The 15,762-nt window shown below is 52.8% G+C and overlaps 5 protein-coding genes across 5 annotated transcripts; 2 read left to right on the plus strand and 3 right to left on the minus strand.

Moving 5' to 3' along the window:
- Positions 1–3,319: 3,319 nt before the first annotated feature.
- Positions 3,320–5,535, plus strand: J4E85_002669 (uncharacterized protein; the record flags this gene model as incomplete). Its single annotated transcript, XM_051466945.1, has 5 exons — positions 3,320–3,655; positions 3,713–4,197; positions 4,246–4,490; positions 4,546–5,153; positions 5,212–5,535. The coding sequence occupies 5 exons, from the start codon at positions 3,320–3,322 to the stop codon at positions 5,533–5,535; spliced, it is 1,998 nt and encodes a 665-aa protein (XP_051329800.1).
- A 180-nt stretch (positions 5,536–5,715) lies between these two features.
- On the minus strand, positions 5,716–8,790 carry J4E85_002670 (uncharacterized protein; the record flags this gene model as incomplete). The annotated part of the gene is made up of 2 exons (XM_051466946.1): positions 5,716–7,724; positions 8,127–8,790. The coding sequence occupies 2 exons, from the start codon at positions 8,788–8,790 to the stop codon at positions 5,716–5,718; spliced, it is 2,673 nt and encodes an 890-aa protein (XP_051329801.1).
- Positions 8,791–9,167: 377 nt separating this feature from the next.
- Positions 9,168–11,015, minus strand: J4E85_002671 (uncharacterized protein; the record flags this gene model as incomplete). Its single annotated transcript, XM_051466947.1, has 2 exons — positions 9,168–10,457; positions 10,494–11,015. 2 exons carry the CDS (start codon positions 11,013–11,015, stop codon positions 9,168–9,170), a joined length of 1,812 nt encoding a protein of 603 aa, XP_051329802.1.
- A 542-nt stretch (positions 11,016–11,557) lies between these two features.
- J4E85_002672 (uncharacterized protein) lies at positions 11,558–13,829 on the minus strand (the record flags this gene model as incomplete). Its single annotated transcript, XM_051466948.1, has 3 exons — positions 11,558–12,427; positions 12,476–13,583; positions 13,633–13,829. The coding sequence occupies 3 exons, from the start codon at positions 13,827–13,829 to the stop codon at positions 11,558–11,560; spliced, it is 2,175 nt and encodes a 724-aa protein (XP_051329803.1).
- A 495-nt stretch (positions 13,830–14,324) lies between these two features.
- Positions 14,325–15,658, plus strand: J4E85_002673 (uncharacterized protein; the record flags this gene model as incomplete). Its single annotated transcript, XM_051466949.1, has 4 exons — positions 14,325–14,515; positions 14,568–14,695; positions 14,744–15,381; positions 15,455–15,658. The coding sequence occupies 4 exons, from the start codon at positions 14,325–14,327 to the stop codon at positions 15,656–15,658; spliced, it is 1,161 nt and encodes a 386-aa protein (XP_051329804.1).
- Positions 15,659–15,762: the final 104 nt, after the last annotated feature.

Here is a 15,762-nt window from a genome sequence, read left to right on the forward strand (position 1 = left end):
CAGCTCTAGCTGCATATCGCAATCCGCTGGAGGCTTTTGATGTTGGAAGACACGACTTCTCATCAGCCCACTGAGCTCTGCTCCCGGTCGTCCGATGCATGCCAAGATGTCAGTACCTCTGCATTAGGTTAGGGTCGCAGTGAAGGAGTAGGAGCGTAGGAGAGCAGGCGCGTATTTAGGCAGGAACTACACCAGAACCTCTTGCTATGTCGCTTAGCATGTACCCCTCCACTAGATAAGTGTATTGCGCAAGGGACACCCGCACTGAAGCTGCACCTCTTTAGCTCCGCTCACGGGTTGTCAGGAGAAATTCAAGGCACCGTGTAAGTTGCCAAAACGGAGTCAAGTTTAGGTATGGAGCACTGCACATGAAATCGTAACTTTGCCATTCGATTGCAGCAGCACTCCAGGCTAGCTAACGCAACTGGAGCACCTTGGGAAAGCTAATATTGCGAAACTGCAGGCGTCCGGCGTAGGCACATTACAAATACAAAGGTGCAGATATCTCGGTTCCCATCCCATTAATAGTTCTGACGTGGAACCCCGCGCTGTTACTTCCTATTCGGGTAAGTACTTCCCCATGTGTATATCCGTTAGTATACCCCACTCCTTCCAAGGTTACCAACAAACTCCACCCCGCCCCTCACCGTACCAAACTTCGACGGTTACTCCCGTCGCGACTAATCCGATGGGGCGTTTCAGAAATTTCCTGTCTCGTTTGACCTGCGGGATCTTCCACATCAAACCCAAATACTCAAGATTACCTCGTCCAGATCCTACAATGGCGACAAAAGTCCACGAATACAAACTCCCTCCTACAGCCCTCATTCCTAACTCGCCCTACCCACTCCTCCACTATCCCGGTCTCCTCTATGATATGGTGACCTCACCGCACTTCAAAACAAGAGAGATTCTCGACCTTTATGCATCGAATGGCTGGCAAACACAATGGATAGCGCAGTACGGAATGGACATACAATCGCACTACCACTCCACTACCCACGAAGCCATGACCGTCATTTCAGGCGAAGGCGCATGGATCCGTTTCGGCGTCGCTGACTCCCCGTCTTGGTCGCAAGGGAAATACGAACCGGGTGACAGAGGAGATGGAGAGGTTGGCGGCGTGGATATCAAAGCGGAACTGGGCGATGTCTTCATCATCCCAGCGGGGGTTAGCCACAAAACCTTTTTGCCGCGACCGCGGAACGAGGAATTGGCGTTTCACCAACCGAAGGATGTAGAGGAGGGGAGGGCGGCGGAGGTTGATGAGGAGAAGGAGGCGGAGAGGAGGAGGTTTTTTGAGAGTGTGGATGTTAGCGGCGGGAAGTTTATGATGATGGGTGCGTATCCTTATGGCGGAGTTTGGGACTTCGCTGTTGGGGGTGAGCATGACGGAAAAGAGGGGGAAGTGTGGAAAGTGGGCATGCCGGAGAAGGATCCGGTGTTGGGAGATAGTGACGAAGGGTTGAGAGGGCTGTGGGAGGGTGTGGAGGAGGCTGGTGGTAGGGTGGTGATGGGGCTGAGAGAGTTGGGGTTTGGAGTTTGAGGTGTGATTGAGTGTTGGTAACGACCGAAACGATCTCCTACACAGTTCTTCTCATTTTCACAAGGACAGCTTCCTCCTTCATTCCCGTAGTCTCGATACCAAGTTCATCTCATGAATGTCACGCTGTCCACGCGCGTTTCTTTGGAGTAGAGCATGAGCGGTAATGCCACATCCATCTCCAGCAGCGGAATGAGGTACGAATCGTCTACCAATGTATTCAGATACCTAGGCATGCCATATTCTTTGCAAAAAGGGGTTTTGAGAACATGTGGTCGTGAAGTTCTCCGCCGCACGATCATTCCGAGACGGGTCCGACTTCCCCGAAATCGGCGCTAGCCTCCACTCCCGCCCGCGCGCCCTACGAGTGATCCATCAAGGTCCATCCTATATAACAAAAGGCAATGCCCCTAACTCCCACAATTTTGCGATTCTTCGCATCCGAAACAGCTTGTTCAACGAGGTTGCCCCTGGTTAACGCGACGTTGCTCAAATCACTTAGGTAGGCACGATGCTGCCTCTCCCACGCCCCTTCCAAACACTCAGGCACAAGCCGGCACCTGATTAGCGCAATGCAGCAAGAGGAGGCACACAACACCAAGACAACTTAGGACCCCTCGCAGACCACTCTTGCTTCTAGAAGACGTTCACAAGGAGCGACGCTTTGCCAAAACCACCACCATGCCGCAAATAACCGCCGAATTGCGACCATAGCCAAGCGGCCCGAGTCCCTATCATCATTACCAACGCCAACACCTTCTCATTCAATCATGAGAGGGTCATACCAACACATAGAATCGTGGGAGCGACTGTACGCCCGACCCAGATCACTGGGCATCCAAGCCGCCAAGGCCAAGCGAGTGCCGCATAGCCGGGCGCCCTCTGACTGATAGCAGTCACTCGGCGTAACCTTACTACCAGCTGGCTGACCGGGAACCTGTCCATGTAGGCGAGGAACTTCAATGGGAGTATTTGAGCCTGGTGGCCCATTGTTCATCGGACGCGTATCGCCAAAAGACACCTGAACGATACAATAATTACTGATGTAGATGCGTCCCGATGGGTCACGTGTGTGACCACAAACGCACGCCGAGGCCATCGTGCTTAGGCACCAAGAGGTATCGGACCCCTCGTGGCTGACGGCCAACTCTGGTCCCACTCGCAACCCATAGACGGATTCCGAGCATTACCCCAGATCTGGATGCGTCGAGCTCTGTCGCGTGCGCAAGGTTTACCGCGCGCCAAGATCAATACACCAGAACCCAAGACCGACTGGACTGACTAGACGATATCTCATTCCTCCCCATGGCTGACGCGCCAACACAGGTTCAGCGCCATGTCCGAGATACATGCACGCCTGGTACGGAATCGGCAGTGGTGTTGAGCGCTCAGGATGGACCGAACCAACCAATGTGGAGCTGCTGATCACTCAAGACCCGTTGTACCCGAGTAATAGGGTACGCCCAAGCTAGCTGAGCCTCTGCGCAGGATCTGGGGAAGCCTTGGATGCGAGCGCCACACTACTAGTGCTGTTTGTAGAAGGAAGGTGGGCGATTGCTTGGGCTGGGCACATGCTTGGAGAGATAGGATATGTGGCACGACAGTCAGATTGTAGGGCTCTATATACCGGGATCTCACTGCGCGAATCTTACGGTTCGACTTTCACGTTCGTCTCCGCAACTCGCCTTTACACGGTCGTGAATTGACCCCGTCACTCTGTCGGGAGCGACAAAGTCCTTTTCTCTCGTTCTCTGCCTACTACACTCAGTCGTCGAGATGGCTGCAATCAAGAATATCCTCATGAAGCTCTCGCCAGCGGCGAAGAAGAGCGAAGATGGACGCGACATGTTCTCGAACCGCATCCAGTTCGTCCTCTGCGCCATGGGCGGTGCTGTTGGTCTTGGTAACCTGCTGCGCTTTCCATCGGTCGTGTACAACAACTACGGTCTTCAATTCTTCATACCCTACTTCATCGCCCTATTCTTCGTCGCTTTGCCGGTCCTGGTCCTTGAGATCGCTCTCGGTAGCGTTTACCGTGGTGGCCCAGTGCTCGCGTGGCACAGCAACAACAAGCGCGCTAAGGGTATTGGTCTAGCGGTCGTCTTCAACGGCGTGAGTGGAATCGACTTGCAATACTGAGAAACATACGCTGACTTCGCAACTTCATAGTATGTCGTGGTTACCTACTACGTGCCCCTCCTAGCATGGATTATGAAGTACTTCTCCCGCAGTTTCCAAAGCCCTCTGCCATGGAAAGGCCAGGATCTCGAGGAGTACTTCGCCAACGTTATCGTTGCCAACACGGCCGCAGCTTCCACTGGTAGTCTCAACCCCGATGGCAGCGTCGCTTCGTACACTCAATACGTCGGAACTGGTATGCTAGGGGAAACCGCAGGATGGGCCATCTTCACATGGTTCGTCACCTGGCTGTGCGTCTTCAGGGGTGTTGGTATGACTGGACGTGTCATCTACGTTACTATGGGTCTCCCGCTCGTCCTTATCATCATCCTCATCGGCCGTGGAGTCTCGCTGCCTAATGCTGGAGAGGGTATTAAGCTTTACTTCGCGACATGGCGCACCAGCGCACTTGAGAGCCCTCAAATTTGGCAAGCGGCTTTTGGTCAGATCTTCTTCTCCATCGGTGTCGGTTTTGGGTATGTATAGTTGCACGTCTGAGAAAAGAGGTATACTGATGCCTATAGATACTTCACGTCATGGGCATCTTACTGCTCTTCGCACTCCAACGCCGTACAAGATGCTCTTATCATTGGTTTCAGCAACTCCGCCGTTGAGATCATCGCAGCTTTCTCAGTGTTCGGTGTCGTCGGCTATCTGGGCATTGATCCCTCCAGCGGCACACAGCTCGGTACTTTCGTTACGGGATTCATCACGTATCCCGAGGCTCTTGCTCAGATGCCAGGTGCTCCGTTCTTCTCCGTGGTCTTTTGTGAGTTTGAAAACATCATCCTCGAATGAGACAACATGCTAATCGCTCCTCATAGTCTTCACCCTCTTCCTCCTCGGTCTGACATCCGCCTTCTCCCTCCTCGAAGTCATGACAACACTCATCATGGACACGAACTGGGGCCGCAAACTTCCTCGCTGGGCCGTCTGCACCATTGTTACCGTTATATCTGCACTCATCTCCCTCATTTACTGCACTGAGTTCGGACTGCAGGCTCTCGATGCAGTTGATACCTACGTCAACGATGTCGCCCTCTTTTTCACAGTTTGGTGCGAGACCTTCGCCGCAACATCCCTCTACCGCTGCCGCGACGTCGCCCACCAAGTCGGCTGGCCCGGATACCTCATCTTCACCATCGGTTTCGCCGTGGCCCAAGGTCTCGGTATCCGCGTCGCCTACGGATCAACCCCCGGAACCGGTGCTGGTGTTGGTTTCGCCTTCTTCATCGTCAGCTCTTTGATCGCGCTCTTCGCTGCCCGAACCCCTGCTATCCCCGGCCCCCGCTTCTTCGGTAACAACAAGTTTCTGAGTCGTTTCTGGTGGGTCGCTTTCTACCCTGGACACCAGCTTACCCGAGACATGAATGTGACTATTGGCGTGGGAAAGAACTGGAACATTCCCTTTTACTGGGCTATTATCATGAAGGTATGTTCACATGTAATCAGACCTTTGAATGCATCTCGCTAATTGCATTGTCTCACAGTACATCTCCGGCCCTATTCTCGCCATTGTCCTCTCCTTCGCCTATCCCAAGTTCACACAACAACACATGTTCGACCCCATCATGATCTACGGCTTCAGCATCGTGCACCTCGTGCTGCCTACCATCGTTCTAGGTCTACTGATGCCATCGTGGTTCAACTGGATCATTCCATCTGAGAAGGTCCTTCTCGGTGACAAGCCAGTTGCGCCTTTGGAGACGATTGACAACACGAACGCCATTATGAGGATAGGCAGTGAGGAGACGGGATCAGTGCCGCCATACGAGGAGCCTAAGATGATGGAGACGAAGTCGACGAAGGTTTGAGAGGCTTTTTTTGGCACTGGATTGCCCGTGCTTTCTGTTGTAATGATAGAGGGGGCTGTAGCTGGTGATCAGACACACTCGCTCACACATTTGTAATTCGGACTAGCGATATACCAATCCACATATCCACACTTCCCCAACCCTACATACCCTTTCGTAACAGGCCCCCTACTACACATCCTACCGCGGACTAGCCCTAACCAACCACGCCCTAATCCCCTCCGTATGCCTTCTAGGCAAACCCTCCCACCTCCCCTCATCATACGTCTTATCCATCTCCCTCAGAATCCCCTGCGCCTTCCTCAACTGCAGTCTCTTCGCCCCCGCCCAAGGCGTCTTATCAATAAACGCATCCGCCTCCCCCACCAACTCCATCCGCTTATCCCTCACCTCCTTTCCATCCTCCTTCTCCGCATCGCACAACTTACACTGACATCTGAAACCCCATGTCCTCTCCAAGAAACCCTGTCTCGTTTCGTAGTCAAGCGACGCGTCGTATGGATGGAAGATCTCCTCGCCGGCTTTGATGGGCTGGGTCGCTCGGATGATTATCATATCGCCCGCGAATTCCTTCGTCGTGTTGGACAGACAGGAATGGTTGATATAAGCCGCGTGACACCAAAGTCCCGTACTAGCGTTCCGAGCACTTTCCTCGCCGAATTGGCTTCCAGGCCCGAAACCGTTCCGCGACATGATGTCGTGGACGCGGAACACATCTACTATAGCGCCGTCTTCATTACTGAAGATCTGTGGGCCTTCGCCTTGGTAGTCGCCGAAGAGATCCATCAGCTTTTCTGTTTGAGAAGGCTGGTTCAAACATTTCTGGACGAGTGCTTTTGCGAGACCGACGGGTGCGACGCGAATCCGGTCATCGCGTGTGTCGTAGGTCATGGCTGTTAGGGTGTCTTCTTCGTGGCCCCAGACTACGCAGAAGGCTTTTTCGCACATTACGATGTCGCCGATGGCGAGATCGCGTGTTGCGTACAGGCCGCGGCCTTTTCCGGGACTGTCTTTGATGAGCGTGTTCTTGGTGAAGTTTCCGGCGTCGACTCGTGAGCGGGCTTTGGAGAGGTTGGTGCGGATCTTCATTAGGTCGTAACCTCCTGTTTCTTCTTCGCGGAGGCGGGCTTCGATTTTCTTGAGTGAAAGTTTGGCGTCTTTGTCGTCGGGGGTCAGCTTTTGTTGCTCCTGGAAGAACTGTTTGGCTTCTAGCCAATGGCTTTGGGCGTACGCGGCTGAACCAGCGCGGTAGTAGGCTTTACTATCTAGCTCTTTGGACTTTTGATCTTCGCGCCCGGTTAGTGAGGCGCGGGCGTCTGTCTTTACTTCATCTAGTCGGCCTAGTAGCAAGTTCACGTACGCGCGATTCCGGGAGATGTCGCGTGCTATATCGGGGTTCGATTCTGCTAGAATGTCTTGCTTTGCGATCGCTAGACCTGCTGTGTACTTCTCGTGGGCCAGTGGGAGATCTTGCTTCTTGAGTGCATTGTTGCCCTGAGTTTTGAACCTTGTCGCTGCCTTTTCTGCTGCTGCTGCATCTTCGAAACTCTTTGGGCCTTCTTCATGGCAGATGACCAGATCTGAAGGATGGTCGATGCGTATTGTAGGCTCGCCCTGTTCAGTGAGGGTGAAGTATGGCTCCTTGATGATGAACAGCTTGGTTGACTCTAGTACGTCCTCGCTATACCGCGACTTATGCAGCAACATCTCCAGACGCTCTGCATCGGTTCCATCTTCATTCTGAACCATAGTCCATGACCTCGCTACGAGTGTGACTACAGGGCTTTCTCGCTTGACCACCAATTTGCGGCCTCGGTGATGCGTTTCCATCCTGAGATCTGACATCTGCATCGGTTCCAGATCTGACAGTGGAGTCGTGCATGGTGGATACGGTCGGCCTACTCCGATCACTGGAATAGTAGTTGAGGTCTTCCCCTGGGTTTGCAGCATGTCTGGATCTGGCGCACCGCCCATATCTGCCATTAGAGCCGCACCAGTGGCAGCCTGGTGAGCAGCCAACTTGTCTCTTGGGGCCTTTGCATTGCCGCTTTGCTCTTCGCACTTTTTGAACCGGTCTTTGATGGTGTTCTGGATGCGTTCCGCCTCTTTCTCTGTGAGGTAGATTGTGTTATCTTCTCGTTGACTGTTCGCCATATTTCCGCCCTCTGTCGTCGAGCCCCGCCCGGCTTCTGCAGATTGGTTACACAGCGTTGCTGGGTTCCTTCTTCGCCCACTAAAATTTCGACTGATTCCGGATGACCTCGTTGACAGTCGCGGACTGTCAGAAAATTGCGCAACGGGTTGGCGGAAAGACTAGAAAGGGAAGATGGGACGAAAGTACGCGACGCGGCACCCAGAGTTAAAGATGACAAAATTAATTTCTGGTTGAGTCAGATTCTTCCTCACTTGAAGTTTGACACCACACGCGCAGGCGCGTTCCGAGGGGTCGAAGCTAGCTGAAATTTGTTATCGATAAATGCGGGGCTAAAAGCGACACCTTAGAAAGCGGAACTTGAAGCCGCCCTTGAAGTTTACCAACGCCGAACATTGACCGTGCCAAAGAAAGACCATTCTGATCTACTTCCACACACTTGAACTTTCTGCCCCCGCCTCCTTCCCTTTCTGATAAGTCTCACTCAGACTGTTGTAAAGACTCTTGACCCTGTCGATCTCGCCCAGTAGCCGCTTCCTCTCGTCCTCATCTTCAACCTCTCCAACGACATCGGCAAAGCTCTTCGCGGTAAAGAACTTGTTCTTGCGGTTGTAAAGCTGCCTGCCCTGTACCTGTTCTTCAGTCTCGTCATGTCCTTGTACCCGAAACACTTCTTGTAGGATGTCGATATCGTACGGGATTCCGAAAAGATCCCGGCTATCTTCGTACGTGAACAAGTAGTAGAACTCGTTGAAACCCGCCCATGTTATGCCACTCAGACACAGGGAACAGGGCTCGTGGGTAGCGAGGAAGATGCAGTCTTTGGCGGGGTGGGGTCGTGTTGATGGGTCAGGAAAGTCGACGGTGCAGAATTGTTGGATGCAGTTGATCTCGCCGTGTAAGAGGGGTGAAATGCGCTCGTTATTTGTAGCGAGAGTGTATGGTGTAAGGTCTTTGCGGGATAGGATGGCTGCACCGAAGAGTTTTGAACCGCTTGACACGCCTTTTTGCGTCAGGGGTATGATGCTCTGCTCGATGGTAGAGAGCAGGCTTGAGACAAGTTCCTCAGGCGGCGATATTGCTGAAGTTGTGTGGGAAGACATCTCGTGAACGCTGAGTCGAATGAACGAAGATCGAGTTCATAAAGTTCGCGAAGTCAGCCTTTGGGTTATATGGCTGTCAATTTAGACTGCAAGTCATGCATCCGCTTATCGTTCAATCAGTCCCTTGATGGCGTTACTCTCGATCTACATGTCGGGGGCTACCGATGGCGCACGACGCGGGGCTTCCCGATAGACCTACAGTGGGGCGCTGCCGTCCGCAGGCGTAGACTCATGGCTCTTTTCATTTGTGGTTCTACACGGTCTCTTCGTACGAAGGCTCGCACCAGAAATCGTGATTGCGCGCAATGAACATGCTGCACAAGGCCCGTGGATAATCGATCACAAGTGCGTTCACACTCGATGTGCAGCTCTTTTGGTCAACGAATCTGAATCACCTCTGGCTGCAATCCACCCGACAGTAGATCATCGAGTGGGTGAGGAATGCCTTCCATTTCCTTCCTGTTCACAGCTGCCATGTATGAGCCGCCAACGATACGATAAAAGCCATCCTGTGGACGCAAGATCATAGGACAATCGGTGTTCCACAATAGGGCGACATGATCCCCAGGCTGAGCGGCGGCTGGACACATTCCAACGTAGCCCTGCTGAGTGATGTAAAACCTCTTGAAATAGCCATGTTCGCCTTTTTCTTTATCTAGCAGGGCTGGGTTTCCTACAGATGCAATCTCGCTCGTCTCTAATAGCAGCTGCGCTATGGACCTCAGCATGGCATACTCTCCGTATTTTGCATATTCCGCTATCGCTGCCGGAGATCTTTCCCACGGGTGTTGAGAAATCGTGTAGAAAGCACTGACGTGGTTTTCGGAAGTCATGTAGTAGGTAGCGGTCTCACATAAGTCTGTCATGACAGCCTCGTATCCAGGGTCCGCTTCTCTAGGCCTGATGTGCTCTTCCCAGAAGCTTTCCAGAATGGTCCCCGGGAGTCTGAACTGCACAAACTCCATGGTGTCCGAGAGAGCCACAATTGTGTCTAAAGTAGCACTTAGCACGTTGAGAGTGTCAATAGCGAGCGGGTCGAGGTATGTTCGTAACATAGACAGCAGCTCGGAACCGCATCCCGTAAACGAGATGCCACTCTCTACGGAAAGACCGGGGAACTTGCAAATTTCGTGCAGTCTGTGACAGAATGGAAAATTATTGACGAGAGGCAGGTCCCAATGTGGTGACCACGATGGCATGTCGCCTGGCTGCCACTCTTCTAGCTGTTCCCCATGTTGAACTGCTAAGAAGATGTCTTCCGTCAAACCTCGCTGCAAGGCCCGAATAGCAAATTGCCGATAGACGTGCTCTACAGGTAGAGTATAGTCCGGTATGGTAGCTTCAGCTAGCGATTGTCCAGCGGGGTCTGCTGCTGCCCAACGGTCATCACCGCATTCTAGTCCCAAGATTGCGAAGATCCGATCGCGACTGTCTGAGCATCCAAATGCCCTGGCTGTATGGATAGTTCCCATAAAACTCGTCGCGTAGCAGCGTTGGTCCTTAATTGCAGACAATCGGGATATGGGTTCGAGCAGCGTAGACTTGTATGGCGTAAAGCGCCACATCACGTCTGTCTCTTGAAGATTGCTGACAGCCATGTTGATATATATCCATGGTATTTCTTCTGCGCCCCATAAGAAGAGCAGATCCTTTGCGAGTGCGAATTCCTGTATGATCCAAACACGCCGCCACCATGGACATACACACAAGGCGCGGAAGGAGTACCACATTACATAGGATGTGTCCATACGCAGATTGATGTTTGTTAACGAAATCCTAAGCTCTTCAGCGTTCATATCTCGCTGGCCCAATGTAAAACAGACATCGAATGCATCGCGGGCGTCGCCATGAAGATCAGGACCTAGCCACACTAGAACCCGGTACGCATTGCGGTAGACACGTTGCATAAGCTGCACCTGGTGTGACTTCTCGATAGCGTCAATCTGATTGATACACAGTCCGTCGATCCACACTGTTCGACGCTGATCCGGTAACCGAATACGCAGGAGAGCTTCGTGCAGACTGCGAGTCACTGGTATGACATTGGAATCGCATATGACTGACCATGCCAGATCCGAGTCGCCCCAGACGTACGAGATAGCTTCATACTCCGGATCGCTGTCGATGTCGCAATGCTCCAGGCTGCATATGAGAGGATCTGTTTCGGGCGCAGGATAAACGTGCAGAACACGAATCGTTGTCGGCGAAGCCAGCTGCTTGTACATGGCTGGCGCAGGGAGACGATTGTTTTCGCGCATCAATGTGGGTGCACTGCACAGATTCGTAGATATGGAGGGGCACGTGAGGGGCTCATACTCCTAGCAAGGCAAATGTGTCTGCACAAGAGTGGCACGGCTGCAGCATGGTTGATGGACCAATGATACGCTCAACTGACTTGAGCCTTGCATGGGCAGAAGCTGGAGGCCGGTGAGACGCCATTGGGTATAGGTCGAGAAGAACATAATCATGGAAGTTGAGCTCCGGCCTTGCTGACCCTCAAGGCATGAGGCGCATGTCGATTTCAAGCTGTCTGTGAGGAAAGTTGTAGTGCTGTGCCTGGGTAGCTGCCAGAGTGCCGATAAGGTGCCCATGTGGGTCCGCTAGAAGATCACGCGAGCAGGCGCGAACACGCTCGACGCCGCACGCGTCGTGCATCCTGACATACTTCACTACCTCATGAAACACCGATCACACATGCACAATCGGTAGAGAAGTAGTCTAATCAAATGGACATTTGATTGATTCCTCAATTGTCATTACACTAGCCTCACAAATCGACAAACTCACCCTTCAGCAGCGGATCGTCGCGCACCTGCTGCAAGTAGCTCTCCACCTTGGCCGTCAACGCAGGCACATCGAATCCGAAGTATTTATAAGCAGCTTTGCCCGGCAAGCTGTGCCCGAAGCGCTTCATGCAGCAAGCCGCATCGGCATACCTCTCCCACCCGTTCGGCGCGAACGGCTCGATGACGACAGCCGGAATACCTCGATGCCTTCGCAGCGTGTCCCGCTTGTATTGTGTGGGTTGCGCATCGAACAGTCGCTGACACGGGAAGCTCACGACACGCGCCTTGATTTTCTTCGCCTTAAGCTCCTTCGCCGTATCGACAGCATGATGCAGCTCTGCACCGACACCGATAAGCGTCACGTCCGCATCCTCCACCTCCTCGATCACGTATGCGCCCTTCGCAACCAGTTCTCGCCTCGTTTGCGGTAGTTGAGGAAGAGTATGCCGAGATGTCGAAATGATACTCGGTGTGTTCTTCGCCTCGATCGCTGTAATCCACGCACCTGCCGTCTCCTCGCTATCAGCCGGTCGGATATACAATATATTGGGCATCGCGCGGTAGAGATTGGCGAGTTCGATCGGCTGGTGGGTTGGGCCGTCTTCGCCCATGCCGATACTGTCATGCGTGGCCGCATGTATAACCTGCAAACGTTGCAGCGCACCCATGCGAACGGCTGGGGCTGCGTAGAGGTAGAACATGAAGAAGGAGGATGTAACGGGAATGAAGGTGTTCGGTGCGTATGCTGCCAAACCGTTCGAAATGGCGGCCATGGCATGCTCTCGCACACCATAGTGGATATAGCGTCCGCTGTAGTTGCCAACAATGCCGCATGTGGTCTTCAAGTCGGGCTAGGTGGGGTTAGCGATGACGTTTCCAACTGGATGAGCACAGCTTACATTTTGGAAATCGATCTTGCCCTTCCAGTTCATGTTGACTGAAGGCGTCAGATCAGCGGTGCCGACCATGAAGTTGTTAATCTTCTCAGCAATCCTGTTGAAGACAAGCCCTGACGCTTTCCTTGTCGCTGTGGGCGCCTCAGGAAACGAACTTGGGACCAAATCTTTCCAGTTGTCCGTCAGACGACCTTCGACTCGGCGCCTGAAATCAGCGCCCTCCTCCGGGTGCTTGCTCTGATACTCTTCTACTTTCTTCTCCCACGACTTTACAAGCTCCTCGCCCCTCGCTGGAATGTCTCCGAAGAACTCGCGCACTTCTTCGCTGACAACGAAATGTTCCTCAGGGTTAAAGCCGTACGCTTTCTTCATGTTAGCTACATCAGCTGCTCCAAATGCCATACCATGTGCAGTGGCATCGCCTGCGACAGCACTACCAAGACCAATCACTGTCCGAACGTTGATGAATGTCGGCTTTTCGGCGGATGATCGCGCTTTGTTTAGGGCTTCGACAAGGCCCTCGATGTCAAAGCACCCATCCTCAATGTCGATGATATCCCAACCGCATGCTGCCATCTTGGCGTTGACGTCTTCGGTGTTGGTGAGATCGACGGAACCGTCGCAGGTAACTTGGTTGTTATCGTAGATGATCGTAAGGTTATTAAGTTTCAGATGGCCAGCGAAGGAGATCGCCTCCAGAGCAACACCTTCCTGCAGGCATGCATCTCCGATCATACACCATGTGTGATTCGATACAACGTCGAAATCCGGTTTGTTGTAGATTGCCTGGAGATTCTTCGTCGCCATCGCCAGTCCGACCGCATTGGCTACACCTTGTCCTAATGGACCAGTCGTCACCTCGATACCTTCATGTTCGATCTCGGGATGTCCTGGACACAGCGCATCGGTGCGCTCTGAGTGGTATGACTTCAATTGGTCGAAAGTCATGGCTTTGTAGCCTGTGAGGTGAAGGAAAGTGTACTGGAAGAGACAAGTGTGGCCGTTTGACAGGACGAATCGATCGCGATTAAAGTAGTCAGGCGTGTGCGGTGCGTATCGCATGACATACTTCCACAATGCAACACCGATGGCCGCCATACCAATAGCTCCTCTGTCGCATCGTCAGTTCCACTCTTACAAGATGTGGTAGTGGATCTTACCCGGGATGCCCGCCATTGAATTGCTGGCATAGATCCGCGATGAGCAACCTAAATGTCTTTAAGACATGATCTTGCTCTTTCGATAACTTCTGGACAGACGACTGTTCCAGCTTCGCCTCTTTCTTCAGTCCATCTACGACGTTCTTGCCGTAACCGGTCGAGCCGCTGACCTGCGGTGAATCTTGCGAGGTATGCATTATGTGAGGGTATGGAATGTCTTGCGAGCTGCGAACTTCACAATACCAACATTAAAAGGTTGCTGATCCTACAACAGAAGGAGGCGCATCACACATATGTATTCTTCGTGCTACACTGAAAACTAATCTTCGACGTATATGCAGAACATTTGGCCGGGCATGCCACATTCGGTAATCCGACGCGTCGCTATTGCGGAGGCAAGCTCGGTGTCTTCGATTCCTATTGGGCGACAGGACTCCAGACTAGACGAATACGGTAACCAGAGCCACCAACACACTACGTCGTCAGTCCCGCTGGACGTTTCCCCGCATTTTGCCACGACTATTGCGCATTCCGGTCTCCAGGTTGAGGGATGGGATTTCCGCTTTGGCAAGAATGGCAATTTGGCGCGCTGAACATGTGGGGCTACTTGATGCATCGCTACCCTTCTCCCCCAAGTTGACAGCAGTTGCTCTTACCGGCGGTGATCGATCTTTACACTGCGACAAGTAAACATGACCCCAGCACTGGTAGATGCGTCTTCCGCTTCCGACGCCCATGCACAGAAACCTACTATCGAGACATCGCTGCCAAATCCCTCGCTGCAAGTCACTGCGGACCACAACTTGAAGCTGCAAGAAGCGCCTGTGTATGCGCCAGCAAAGGGAGAAGTACTATTGCATATCAAGGCTACGGGTGTTTGTGGGTAAGGCGCTTCATCTTGACGGGCATTTCCGAAGCTTATAATGACCTGCCAGATCTGACATTCATTTCTGGAAAGCCGGGAGAATAGGCTCGCTCGTCGTCGAAGGAGATTGTATCCTCGGTCATGAAGCAGCTGGCATCGTTCTACAATGTGGCGAAGGTGTTACGACTTTGAAGCCTGGTAGATGCACCTCTCCGAATCCAAGACCACTACTAACATATACTTCAGGCGATCGCGTAGCAGTCGAACCCGGCGTCCCATGCGGCAAATGCTTCCTCTGTATGGACGGCCGCTACAACCTCTGTGAAGACGTCCAATTCGCCGGCGTCTACCCCTACCACGGCACAATCCAACGCTACAAAACGCATCCCGCGAAATGGTGTCACAAACTCCCCTCCAGCGTATCCTACGCCGAAGGCGCACTTCTCGAACCACTTTCAGTTGTCATGCACGGTATCAAGTCCGCCGGCCTTTCCCTAGGACGCGGTGCAGTAATCTGCGGCGCAGGTCCTATCGGTCTCATTGCGCTGGCTGCAGCACGAGCAAGCGGAGCGCATCCGCTTGTCATCACGGATCTCGAACCTAAGCGTCTGGCGTTCGCAAAGCAGTTCGTACCAACGGCCTTGACATACCAGGTCGACCGCAATCTGGATGCGCAGGGCAATGCGAAGAAGATCAGAGAGTTGTTCGACTTCGAGAACGTGGGCGAGTATGGTGCACCTGAGACTGTGCTAGAGTGCACCGGTGTAGAGAGCAGTGTTATTACTGCTGCGTATACGGCGAGGAGAGGGGGCACGGTCATGGTGATCGGAGTTGGGAGGGAGATTATGAATAATCTTCCCTTTATGCATTTGAGTCTTGCGGAGGTAGGTGGACTGCACTTCATCTATTCAAGTTTGTGATCAGATTGAGGGCTGTTTTTGCTAACGACTGCTGTAGATCGATCTCAAGTTCATCAATCGCTACCGCGATACTTGGCCCTCTGGCCTTCAGTGTCTGGCTGGTGGTATTCTGGATCTCAAGCCACTTGTTAGCCATACGTTTCCGTTGGAGAAGGCGCTTGATGCGCTGCATACGTGTGGGGATTTGAGCAATGGCAGTATCAAGGTGCAGATCATCGATGAAGTGGACGATGTGTTGTAGTTGTTCAGCTCGACGACAGTTTGGATGAGATGTTTGTTGCTCGTGTCAAAGCGAGGATATTTGACACGCATAAGACGGATGTACAAGCTGTAGGTCAGGCGATC

This window comes from Alternaria conjuncta, assembly GCF_024043145.1.
Source record: "Alternaria conjuncta strain BMP 0040 chromosome Unknown scaffold_3, whole genome shotgun sequence".
NCBI lineage: Eukaryota > Fungi > Ascomycota > Dothideomycetes > Pleosporales > Pleosporaceae > Alternaria > Alternaria conjuncta.